General features: G+C 42.1%; 1 protein-coding gene across 5 annotated transcripts in view; it reads left to right on the top strand.

Moving 5' to 3' along the window:
- Positions 1-12,546, top strand: part of sorcs2 (sortilin-related VPS10 domain containing receptor 2) — a 309,446-nt gene extending 296,900 nt beyond the window's left edge. For 2 of the 5 annotated variants that reach the window (XM_029454505.1, XM_029454500.1), the window contains 6 exons: positions 457-579; positions 3,756-3,855; positions 3,968-4,015; positions 4,427-4,529; positions 8,139-8,299; positions 10,593-12,546. In XM_029454505.1, coding sequence (XP_029310365.1) covers positions 457-579; positions 3,756-3,855; positions 3,968-4,015; positions 4,427-4,529; positions 8,139-8,299; positions 10,593-10,657 — 600 coding nt within the window. In that variant the 3' untranslated portion in view covers positions 10,658-12,546. Of the gene's footprint in view, positions 1-456; positions 580-3,755; positions 3,856-3,967; positions 4,016-4,426; positions 4,530-8,138; positions 8,392-10,592 lie in introns of all 5 variants that reach the window. The other 3 variants (XM_029454501.1, XM_029454503.1, XM_029454504.1) reach the window with 3 other exon arrangements.
- The last annotated feature ends 1,100 nt before the right edge of the window (positions 12,547-13,646 follow it).

The raw sequence follows: 13,646 nt of genomic DNA, 5'->3' as shown, positions 1-13,646 counted from the left end.
TTTGAGTTGTCTTTATGTCCATCTTACTGATTAAGTTCAATAATCACTCTCTTTTAGCTCTGTTTTGCTCTCTACCAACTCTTGACTATCTGGCTTTTTAGCTGCTAAATGCTCCACTATGTTCTACATCTAGGCTCTAAAATTGTCTTCTTTTTAGTGCTGAGCAGGCTAATGCTCTCGTGACCATCAGGCACCCACATTGGGTTTATCAAAAGTCTTTTCCCTGAAAGCAGCTGCCTGTTGTGGCTGGAAACGGGGTTTATGAAAGCAGTTTGCTGGCCACAAAACAATGAGCATAACAAAACAACTTTGTAGAGCCAAGGAATTGGAGAGCTGGGTGATAATTATCTGTGGGTTCATTACTACTATTAACCCCTTTCACATTCTTAGTTTATATAAAAAATATTGAATATTGCAACTTTAAATTGTGACTGACCTTTAACCATTTGACCTTAGACCACAGGTGTCCCTCTAGATTCCCTGGTTTCGGTGGTGAAGCCAGGCCTCCCCACCACTGCTGACTTGTACGTTCTTCCACTGGACAGCAAACCAGCCAAGGGGAGCACGTTTATAGATAAGGTACATTTATATTTTATATTATTCCATCCATCCATCCTATGGGCCCACCACTCATGGGAAAAACCGCTGGAGTTGGGTGCGCTGTCACACGGGTGGCAGTGATGGTCAGGGACCTCGACGGACCAGACCCGGGCAGCAGAGGCTTGCTCTGGGGACGTGGAACGTCACCTCTCTGTGGGGGAAGGAGCCCCACCAGTTGGATCTGGTGGGGCTTACATCTACGCACAGTCTTGGCTCTGGAACCGTACTCCTGGATAGGGGTTGGACTCTATTCTTCTCCGGAGTTGCCCAAGGTGTGAGGCGTCGGGCGGGTGTGGGGATACTCACAAGTCCCCGGCTGAGCGCCGCTACGTTGGAATTCACCCCGGTGGACGAGAGGGTCGCCTCCCTACGCCTTCGGGTTATGGGGAGGAAAACTCTGACTGTTGTTTGTGCCTATGCCCCCAAACCGCAGTTCGGAGTATTCAGCCTTCTTGGAGACCCTGAATGGACACCTGCAGGGGTCTCCAGTAGGGGACTGTGTAGTCTTGATGGGAGACTTCAACGCACATGTGGGAAGTGATGGAGACACCTGGAGAGGCGTGATTGGGAGGAACGGCCTCCCTGTTCTAAACCCGAACGGTCGTTTGTTGTTAGACTTCTGTGCTAGTCATGAAATGGCCATAACAAACACCATGTTCGAACATAAGGATGCTGATAAGTGTACGTGGTACCAGAGCACCCTAGGCCAAAGGTCAATGATCGATTTTGTAATCATATCATCTGATCTGAGGCCTCGAACACCGTGGTGGACCCCGGTGGTCAGGGAAGCCGTCCGACTGAAGAAGGAGTCCTTCCGGGTTATGTTATCCGGGAGGACTCCGGAAACAGTTGCAGGGTACCGAAGGACTAGAAGGGCGGCAGCCTCTGCCGTTTCAGAGGCAAAGCAGCGGGTGTGGGAGAAGTCCGGAGAAGCTATGGAGAAGGACTTTCGGTCGGCACCATGGTGCTTCTGGAAAACCATCCGGCACCTCAGGAGGGGGAAGCGAGGAACCATCCAAGCTGTGTACAGCAAGGGTGGGACCCTGCTGACTTTCACTGAGAAGGTTATCGGGCGGTGGAAGGAGCACTTTGAGGAACTCCTGAAGTGGAAGTCTGGGACAGTGCCTAGGGGGTGGCAGACCGGGGTGGTGGTTCCCCTATTTAAAAAGGGGGACCAGAGAGTGTGTGCCAACTACAGGGGTATCACACTTCTCAGCCTTCCTGGTAAAGTCTCCTCCAAGGTACTGGAAAGGAGGGTTCGGCCGGTAGTCGAACCTCTGATTGAAGAGGAACAATGCGGATTCCGTCCTGGTCGTGGAACAACGGACCAACTCTTCACTCTCGCAAGTATCATGGAGGGGGCATGTGCCCATCCGGTCTACATGTGTTTTGTGGATCTGGAGAAGGCGTATGACCGGGTCCCCCAGGTGAACCTGAGGGAGGTGCTGCGGGAGTATGGGGTGAGGGGGTCACTTTTGAGGGCCATCCAATCCCTGTATGCCCAAAGCGAGAGTTGTGTCTGGATACTCAGCAGTAAGTCGGACTCGTTCCCAGTGAATGTTGGCCTCCGCCAGGGCTGCGCTTTGGCCGGAGAATCGGAGCAGCGGGGGCGGTAATGCAGTCGCTTTACGTTGTGACGAAAAGAGAGCTGAGCCAGAAGGCAAAGCTCTCAATCTACCAGTCAATCTTCGTTCCTACTCTCACCTATGGTCTTGAAGGCTGGGTCATGACCCAAAGAACGAGATCACGGGTACAGGCAGCCGAAATGGGTTTTCTCAGACGGGTGGCTGGCGTCTCCCTTAGAGATAGGGTGAGAAGCTCAGCCATCCGTGAGAGACTCGGGGTAGAGCCCCTGCACCTTTACGTTGAAAGGAGCCAGTTGAGGTGGTTCGGGCATCTAGTAAGGATGCCACCTGGGCGCCTCCCTAGGGAGGTGTTCCAGGCACGTCCATCTGGGAGGAGACCCTGGGGAAGACCCAGGACTCGGTGGAGAGATTATATCTCCTCACTGGCCTCAGAATGCCTCGGGATCCCCCAGTCGGAGCTGGAGAATGTGTCCTGGAGAAGGGAGGATTGGGGTTCCTTACTGGAGCTGCTGCCCCCGCGACCCGACCCCGGATAAGCGGTAGATGATGGATGGATGGATATTATTTCACATTTACATTTGTTTTCTGGACTCTCCCAATTTTCAAAAAAGAAATTCCAGGCCTGTAAACTCCAGTGGGATGAAAAACCAGACAATCATGAGTAGGGTTCAGTGAACTACGCTTTGTTACAATAATAAGAACTCAAACTGTTTCATTGCAACATGAGGTCAAGCAGGATTTTGCTTGCACATTAAAACATTTTTTGCACTGTACACATAATCACATAGATTCATGTTGGCATATGTTGTTAATAGAGGTGAAATTCATATTGTGTATAAAATGAATGGCTTTTTTCTCAGAATTAGGCTTGTATCTGTTTGCTTGCATTTGGAAGTTGAGTTCAGCCAAGTTTTGGTGCCCCTCCCTAACCAAATAGCTACAACTGCCTAAATGTAGCCCCAGTGTGTTCCTCTCACACATAGCTGCTGGTAGCGTTAGCATTAGCAAGCCTGATAAGCACTGGAAGAAAATACACGTTTTACATGAAAAATATAAATTTTTCTGCACTGGCAATAAAAACAACACATGGCCCTCATTTAAGTGTGCTGTATTCAGAGCTGAACAAGATATGTAGGGCCGATTAACAGTAATAGTAATAAACAGCTGTTGACACAGGTCAACAGCTATGTACTGACACTCCCCCATAGACACACTGGAGAGGCTCTTGTGGTTGAGCTGATAGCTCAGCTACAACACAGATACCCACACAGTGACTCTGTCAAAGGGAAATTAATGTGCTTCGAGTGACACTCAAAGCTCCCTGTCTTTCAAGCAGACACAGAGTCTGATAGTTAGCTACTGGTTAAAGTGTCTCCTGTCCATGTTACACTGAGTGGTGGACAGTCAGTCTGTCCCCCTCCGAGTTACACACTACTTTGGCTCTGTTGAATGTTTTAAATATGCTGGGAGGGAGGATTGTAGCAGAATTTAAGGGTGTAGTTATTTTAAGTGCAATGTGCCCAAACTACTAAGTATTTCCCTTAATTTCATATTTTCTTATCCTTATAGCGTATTCCAGCCATCATGCAAGCCTTCAACAGCAACAATGTCAGCTTTGTGGTGCGAGGAGGTCTACAAGTGCTGGTAATGCTTGCTGACCCAAACGCAGGTACTGTATATTGAATTGCTATTTGTAATTACTTCCCTTATAGTCTGCTCTTTAAAACTTCTTTTTTTTCTGTTTTGTAATGATAATTACATGTCATTGATTTATTTCCAAGGGCTAGGTCTAATTGCTAATGACTCAACAGCTACAGCAGCAGAGACTGGTGCGTTCATGAACCATACCCCTGCGGCTTTCTGTATGGATGCTAAACCTCAATGTTCTTTGATTCCTGTGCCTTTTCCTTTCCTGGTTTCCTAACAAATCCAAATCTTATCCAGTTTGAGTCTGTCTTGGCCGTTCTGTGCTTTTTCATCCACCTGATTATCATTCTCACTGAGTTTAAAATGGTCTTGTGTCGAGGATGGCCCCTTCAAAAAATACTTTAGTTCAGTTGGATGTTTTCTTCCTACCAATTCTGTCCTTTCGCTCCTGCAGTGATTGACTTAAGATCTTATTCTTTCCTACAATATTTTCTTGATTTGCCTATACCAAATATTGTCAATCATAAATATGTTCTCACTGCAAACATGACGCATTTTTTTTATTGATTTATTTGTGTATATCATCACCGCAGGGTACCATGGAGCTGCAGGAGGTCCGGGCGTTTGGGCTCTAGCAGTCATTTTCCTAATCGGCATGATCGCCACCGGCTCCTTCATCCTCTACAAGTTCAAAAGGTGAGCAATGTTAAGAGCTGTGGCATGTCAGTCAGCCCATACAGAGAAGGCTGTGATCACAACAGAACCTTTTCAGTTATTTTTAGACCCGTTTCTAGTATTTTTTAGTTAATGTCTATCTCTTAAATGCTAATTGTTTTCCCCAAAATTCTAATGACCCCAGCAATTAGACAGTTGCTATGTTGTCCTGTAAAATTGGTGGTGTCTGTTCTCAAGAGAATGGAGATACAATAGCTTCCAATTGATATTGTAAAAACTATAATATTTAATTCCTAATTAATTCACTTTAAAAGTTACGTGCTCTTTTATTATAATAATAATGATACATTAGATTTGTATAGCGCTTTTCTAGAAACTCAAAGACGCTTTATAGCACGCAATATCAACCCTCTGAAGTCCATGTTCATTCTTGATCTTTTCAAATCAGTTTAGAGTTGAGTTTCAAAGCATCACCCTCAAGACGATAAATACATAGCTTGTAGGAGTGGACAATATGAATAAAATATTCCTTTTATGGAATATAGAACGTTACATTGCAATAATAGTATATAACATGTTTTGGGAACTGGTAGGAGGATGGATATGAGCAAATATTGAATATGATTATTAATATCCATAAAATAATAATGGTTATTAATACAATAGTTTATAGGATTGACAATAAAAGCACACCAAAATGATGTAGTTGCAGTAGCTTAAAAATGCTTTCAAATTCAAAGTAATTACTCATTTTCAAAAATAATTATTTATCATAATGAATAATATGATTCGATTTACATTAAATCCCCTCAAGGGACACCACCCTGAAAACTTTAGCCAATTAATGTTATCTCGTAAAATACAAAATTATCAATTTGTAACACTGATGAATAATTAATTTAAAAACTACAACTAAGATGTTGAAGGATTTTGGAGTTCTTTGCATAGTAGAAATCCTAACCCTAACCTAACCAGTATGTATATTCCAAAAACTTGTATATAAGAGATAATAAAGGTAAACCCACAATATCAATCTAACTAACCATCTAAACCAGGGGTGCCCACACATTTTGGGCTTATGAGCTACTTTTGAAATGACCAGGTGACCAAGTGATCTGCCTGTATTAAAAAAAAAGGTGCGACTGGGGGGGGGGAATTGCTTGTCACTCCACTCCTCTGTCTCTGACTTTAGGTGTGTGTGCGGGAGCGGAACAGTGGTGATGCGCAAGGCAAGAAAAATACAAAAAACTTGCATTTCTGGGGGCGCGGGGTTCCTTTGGGGGAATATATATGTTTGTTTGTTTTTATGGCGCACGATCTACCCGCACTACACTCGCAATCGACCTTTTGGGCACCCCTGATCTAAACCATAGGTCTTCAACAGGAGGTATAACCTGGAGGTACTGCAGGGGTGTCGCAAAATTGTGTGTAGATAAACGGACCTCTTCAAGCCTCTTCTGTACAATATATACAGTAGGGGGTCCCTGCACCATGCTACACCAGTTTGGGGGTCCTTGGCCTGAAAAACGTTGAAGACCCCTGATCTAAACCATAGGACTTCAACAGGGCGTCCGCTACCCCCAGGGGGTCCGCGGAGGTACTGCAGGGGGGTTGCGAAATTGTTTGTAGATAAAGCAAAACACTCTGTGTGTGTGTGTGTGTGTGTGTGTGTGTGTGTGTGTGTGTGTGTGTGTGTGTGGGTGTGTGTGGGTGTGCACCACACAGAATGTGTGTGTCTTTCTTTGTTCTGTCTCATGTGTAGTGCATGCATAAGCATGAGCACACGTTTTAAGGTCAGAACAAAGGACACACGTGGATTGAGAATGTTTGAGTTTCCACTCACCTAACTCTGTTTAAGACCAATTCAGAGTATACTTGATGGCTGGAATAGTTCTGAAGACATGGCTGTACTTGTGTAAATGCTTCTGGAACCAGAATCAAGTGGCGTTTTTTTCTGTTTCAGTGAGAAAGCCTGGGTGTTAAGGTGATGCCTTGGCGGCGTACCTACAGCTGATGTATTTGGTCAGCGACAAGTGTGGGCTGAGATAGGAGTTGAGGTGGAAAATGTAGAGAGGGAAAGAAACTCCAAGCTGATCTGTTATACTTCATGTGAGTTTGAATATGAAGAGTCAGATGCGTATGGTGATGTCATTTAGATAGGGATGATGAGAAAGATTATTGGCAGATGAAGTCAGGGCAAATTCAGAGCACCTTAGGAAGGTGAGGTGTACTAGTACTTCATGAGTCTATAATTACGGTCCTCCACCTCTATGGTGTTGAGGCTGTTAATAATAAATAAAAAGCAGCTATGTTGGTTAAAGAATTCCAAAAAGTCCATAGTTCAAACAATGTACGTGAAGGAAATAGGAGAACGAGAGGGGAAATAGAAGACAAACAGAATAAATTACAAATTAATTGGGATAATTATGTTGCTATCATTATGTTCAGATTAGAGGTTGCAGATTGGGGTGCCAATTATATAAACACCTTGGAGAGCTGTTGTTAGAGGAAATACTAGCCCTAATAAATATTGTGTGGGATATTGGTTGTCTCCCTAATAAACATGCTGTACTAATATCAATTTATCAACTAAAGAAACTGTTTTTAATCTGCGCACATTACTCAATTTGGATCTGCAAAGTATTGGACTGCATAAAAAAAATATGAATAACTGTTGAAATTACCATTTAACGAACAGTAATGTTGGAGGGCAGCAACGTCTAGGCCGCCAAATCCAAAGAAGAAGAAGAGTTGTTGGTATTTTTGATAGAAAAAGGGTCTTAAACTGAGAATAGACATCTCAGAACCTCTGCTTCAAGTCTGGTGATTTTATTAACAACAGCAAACTAAGTATTTGGAGCAAATGTGCAGCAATGACAGAATAATGATTAAAAATGTACATAAATCATTTTCTAACCAGAAAATGTGTTATATCAACGAGGTATACATTTAACGTGGTATACTACAGTTAATTGAATCCGTGAGCAATTAAACAGGGCCTTGTTAGGGCCTCACTACTTTTGCTATATTAACACAAGTTTTATCTAGAACCATCAGAATTAGTCAGAGGATCATCAAAGTTATTAGTGTAGGGAACATCAATGCCAATACCAAATTTGATAGCAGTTCATCCAATTATTGCTGAGACATTTCAATCTGAACCAAACATTTTTATTTTAAAGTCAAGCATAATTGAATAAATTATTCAAACTAAATTTTATGAAATGTTGTTTCATAATTAACAGCATTTTAATATTTTTTATTTCATTATAGATTTTTTTTTTCGCAAAATGCCCTATTTTCAAAAGTCTATTTTATTTCATCATAGCATTTTTCACAATAACCCTTTTATTTTGTGTTAGGTTATATTTCATAATGTCACATTGTTAGCAGTTATAGCTAGCTCTTCCTAGCTAGCCGGACCACAGATAAATACTTTCTCTCTTTTATATGTATTGCATCTTTCTCTGTTTGAATCAAAATGCAGCACTTCATCATCTCCCGAAAACAAAACAAAAGTCACTTGAATTTGAACATGCGGTACAAAACTATAGCCCCATCTTACGGAAACAACAAATCCCACAGTCCTTGGTTTAGGACTGAGGATGCTTATCCCCCACTTTTTTTCAGAAAACTCCCGGGCAGCCGAAATGTCTACGCTCAGATGCACAACGAGAAGGAGCAGGAGATGACCAGCCCCGTCAGTCACAGCGAGGACACCCAGCACATCATCCAGGGGGAAGAGTTCATCGATGATGACCTGGACTCACAGACTCTAGGTAACGCAGGAGGTAGCCCCACCTTCCGTTCCCTTATAAGGACTACCACTAACCACTGCTACTAAAATCCAAGCCACTAACACCAGCAGCTAACACACTCCAAGGTACCGGACTTTCCCCTTTTTTAGCCTTATCATTGGTATTGGTAAAAGCCTTTCGGCTATGAAACTCATATTCATATATTTTTAAACTTTTGCCTCCAAGATTTGTCACAAGGCACTGTATGACCATTATTTGCATTGGCAAGCACCTTAACAAATTCAAATCATACCAATATCCCATATCATGTTATTGTTCCATACTGATCTGGATTCTTTCACATAATTGGGTTAAATTAAGTTTTTTTTCCTTTTATTAAGAAAGCTGTTCAAAATTGTTACGAAATTAAAGGTATTTTTTAACAAGCTCATAACTGTCTCAAATGTATCATGCATTATGGAAAATTAGTAAATGTATGTGATAATGCAATTAGTATTTGTTTATGATTACTCATCCCTGTCATTCCAAAAGTAATATACAGTGTATTAAATTGGCATAAAAGGAACCACACTACGTTGGTTCAAGTCCTATTTATCCGAGCGATCTCAGTTTGTACGGTGTTAACGATAAATCCTCCATGACAGCCAAAATCACTCTTGGAGTCCCGCAAGGTTCTGTACTTGAACCTATTCTAGTCACGTTATATATGCTTCCTTTGGGTAATATTATAAGGAACCACTATAAACGTTCATTGTTATGCGGATGATACCCAATTATATATATCAATTAAACCAGATGAAACCAATCAATTGGCTAAACTTCAAGCATGCCTTAAGGACATAAAAACTTGGATGTCTAACAACTTTTTGATGTTAAACACAGACAAAACTGAAGTTATTATACTTGGCCCTAAACGCCTCTGAAATACATTTTCTAATGACATAGAAGCTCCAGATGGCATTAATTTGGCCTCCAGCACCACTGTAAGGAATCTTGGCGTCATCTTTGATCAGTATCTGTCTTTTAACTCCCACATAAAACAAATCTCAAGGACTGCCTTCTTTCATCTACGAATAAGACACATCCTGTCTCAAAATGATGCTGAAAAACTAGTCCATGCATGCGTTACTTCAAGGCTGGATTACTGCAACTCATTACTATCAGGTTGTCCCAAAAAGTAATTTAAGACTCTTCAGTTGATCCAAAATTCTGCGACACATGCATTGACAAGAACTAGGAAACAGGATCATATTACTCCTGTATTAGCTGCTCTGCACTGGATCCCGGTAAAATACAGAATAGAATTCAAAATCTTTCTCCTGACTTACAAAGCAATTAATGGTCAGGCTCCAGCATATCTTAAAGATCTCATAGTACCTTATAAACCAACTAGAGCATTGCGCTCCCAGACTGCAGGGTTACTTGTAGTTCCTAGAGTCTCTAAGAGCACAATGGGAGCCAGAGCCTTCAGCTATCAAACTCCTCTCCAGTGGAACCAGCTTCCAGTTTGTGTTCAGGAGGCAGACACCCTCTCCACATTTAAGAGCAGGCTAAAGACTTTCTTTTTTTGATAAAGCTTATAGTTAAGGCTGGCTCAGACTTGCCTCGGACCAGCCATTAGTTATACTGCTATAGGCTTAGACCGCATGTTACCTTGAGTTCTTGACTAAAACATTGTTTCTCGCATGCCTCCACGTTGAACAGAGAATCACAAAATGGAGTAAATTGATGAACTGAAGTAAAAAGGAGGCCAGAACAATAACGGACATAGGCCTACAATTTGTCCAGACTTGCACAGGCGCAATGCAGCGCGCCTGCACTAGCATCACAAGGTAGTGGTGGAAGAGTTCTAAATAGTACGATTTTGATAAAATTGTGTTAAGGAAGTAGTGAGCATAAAACGGGATAAAAGAAACTTGGATTATATTGTATGAGTAGTGTGATTTGTAAACTGAGGTTTTGATATAGTTTTAATGTTGTTAACCTGGCCTCCACTTACTTACTTAAAGTCATGGACGTTTCTATCCATTTTTTGGATTCTCTGTCATTATGGAGGCATGCGAGAAAAATATTCCTTTAAAAAAAACATTTTTTTTGTTTTGCAGAAAAATGGCCCTTTTAATTGATACACAGTATTATTCTAAATTACATTATACGATTGTATAACGGGAAGTTAATACTGAAAGCAACTTTTTACTGTTGCTTTTAAATGTGGTGAGGTAAACTGTAAAACCTTTCCCTCCACAGTGTGTCATAATCTGGAATTTTTATTCTTCAATTTTGTTAATTGCTCTTTGTCCTTTTTTCTTGTTCTCTTTTGTGCCAGGTAACCATTCGGGTGTGGTCCTGAGCATCAACTCCAGAGAACTACACAGTTACCTGACCAGCTGATGGCTGCCGTGGCAATGCTAACAAGCTAGCCTAGCCTAGCTGGCTAACAAACACAGGGACTCCACTCAGCCTTCCTCATTCTCTCTTCTCTCATTTTCCTTTGCCTCTTCTTCGGACACTTCACCTCCACACCATGGCCTCCTCAACCCTTCACTTCCAGTTTTTGTGTGATTTTGTTGTTTTTTTTTGTTTTTTTGGGGGTGGAGGCCTCAATGGTTTAACAGCAAGGAAACTCGCTCATTTGTGTTTTGAATAAATCTGTGTGTGCGTTGTCTCTCACTTGTAGACACTCAAAATCAGCAAGCATGACTCACTGCACTGGTTTCCAGTCAGAGAAGGTTTAACCATCCATTACCAAGAGGCCATAGCCACGGAAGATAGTTAGTGGCCAAAGACGGATTTCCTAAAACTATTTCCAATCATTAAGATATAGAAGTCTATTGTAAAAAATAAATTATCTCTTTGTATTCCCTCTTTGCTTACCACAAACAGTAGACACTCTCTCTTGACAGGCAATAATGGTCTCCCAACGGAATGTATGATAAACCCTTGTGAATTTGGATATGACAAGTGTATGTTTGCAAACACAAGAGGGCAGTGTTGCACTTTCTTAAATTCCCATTCAGGGGAGTATGTTATGTTTTCTAAATCCCAATGCATCCATATCCTTGTATTCTTGTTTATAACTCACACATTTACAGATGTTGTTGTGTGGTGTTTAAAATCAACGCCACCTTTGTAGGAGCTCAACGTCTGTCCCATGGTGCCTAAAATAACAGATATGTATCTGCTCAGTGACATTACCCTTTGTCAAGTATATTTATTTCTAATAAGAGTATGCCCCTTCCTCCTCCTCCTCCTCCTCCTCCCCACACTTTCTGGGTATGAGGTCAGAGTGGACTTGGTCCCCTGGAGACAAATGCCACCTTGGAGGGACGGTGTAGTTCATGTATTTTACTGTATCAGCCTATATTAGGCATAGCCCGTGGTGGAATCAAGTCTCCTTAAAGGTTTGGTTTGTTGTATGTAAATGTGTAAATATGAACAATCTCCACTTTGTACATATTCCCTTCAACATGCGTGAGAGTGTTTTACACTACTACCAACATTCACAACAATTTGTTATGCAGTGAATCCTCACTGAGTTTCCTGAATTTGAAAAATTCTCACTGTATCCAATTTCCTCAATGCCATTGCCTGCTTCACATGTATCAATTTTCAATTGTTTCAGCATAATCTCATGAGAAAGATAATTTCCTTGTCTTATAAAGATACTCACACCTACACAGTGACAACTATGTATATGGATATTTTTGATACACTAAGTTTTTCTCAATATGTGTAAACACTGGTTAATGTTTCTTTTGCCTTTTGCTGAAGTTTTTTGTTTGTTTGATTGCACTAATGATGTAAGCAGTGCTGTCGACATCTACCGTACACCAAACGAACAAGTCTACAGACTCTATTCAAAAGGTCTTTAGATGAAAAGCCTACAGACTACCAATGCTACCATAACCACCAAGACCACCCCTTGGTTCGCCTTGTATTTGATACAAACAGCAGATAACATTCACTCATTCTCATTTACACCTTAATTCATCTTTTGTATATATTCTGGTCATGTTCAAACTTTTCTTAGTTTTGTCGTCATGTATCAGTGCCCCTAACCCTAACAAAGGGGTAAATAGGAATTATGATATTCCAGTATAATAGTGAAAGAGTTTCACACCTGATGGCACAACCATGTAATTTTGACCACACCGATTCTTCTTCTTTTTGCTGGGTTTATTTTATCTTTCGATTTTGCTATTAAAACAATTGTGTGTCCTAATCAGGAAGCATAATGCACTCTACCTGCATCTTGGAATAAATCACTCCCATAACTTGTATGTCTGTTGGTTTTATCCTACCAGTTTTCAACTTTTTTACTGTGTCTTTGACTAGTGTTGTTAGTACCAGGTCTGCTCTGATACATTATTACTTCTGGGAAGTAACACAGTTGTACACTCTGAGTGCAACACTGACAACAGCTCTCACCCTCTCCTGCCTTCTCAGCTTTTGTATATCACCAAGCTAACTGCCAGAGAGAGATGAAACATTACAACCTTAAACAACAGTAACAAATGACGATGGAGCGAGAGATTGGCCGGAGAATCTGAGCAGCGGGGGCGGTACTGCAGTCACTTTACCGCACCGTTGTGATGAAAAGAGCTGAGCCAGAAGGCAAAACTCTCAATCTACCGGTCGATCTTCGTTCCTACCCTCACCTATGGTCATGACCGAAAGAACGAGATCACGGTTACAAGCGGCCGAAATGGGTTTTCTCAGAGGGGTGGCTGGCGTCTCCCTTAGAGATAGGGTGAGAAGCTCAGCCATCCGTGAGAGACTCGGAGTAGAGCCGCCGCTCCTTTACGTTGAAAGGAGCCAGTTGAGGTGGTTCGGGCATCTAGTAAGGAGCCACCTGGCCGCCTCCTAGGGAAGTGTTCCAGGCACGTCCAGCTGGGAGGAGACCCCGAGGAAGACCCAGGACTCGGTGGAGAGATTATATCTCCTCACTGGCCTGAGAACGCCTCGGGATCCCCCAGTCGGAGCTGGAGAATGTGGCCCGGAGAAGGGAAGATTGGGGTTCCTTACTGGAGCTGCTGCCCCCGCGACCCGACCCCGGATAAGCGGTAGATGATGGATGGATGGATAGTCAGATGGAACAATCAGTGCCACTTTAATTTTTTACATTAAGTATTAGGGGGGATGTTGTTATCCTAGTTTAGCAGAAAGACTGAAAGAGCGATGAAACAGCCAAGCCTTGCTCATCTATAAAATGTTTAGGCACTTAATTTCCCTCACAAACCACAGTTTGCCGAATTTACATTTGTATTTGTGTATGAATTAAACAAGTGAGATATAACATGTTAATTAGTGTGGTTAAAGGGGTTGGTAGGCATATCTTTGAACTGTTTTCCATTGCCAGTCTTTATACAAAGCTATGCTA

The sequence above is a fragment of the Cottoperca gobio genome, chromosome 18, assembly GCF_900634415.1.
Source record: "Cottoperca gobio chromosome 18, fCotGob3.1, whole genome shotgun sequence".
Classification (NCBI taxonomy): Eukaryota; Metazoa; Chordata; class Actinopteri; order Perciformes; family Bovichtidae; genus Cottoperca; species Cottoperca gobio.
The sequence above is the reverse complement of the archived record's forward strand: the minus strand, read 5'-3'. Positions and strand labels throughout refer to the sequence as shown.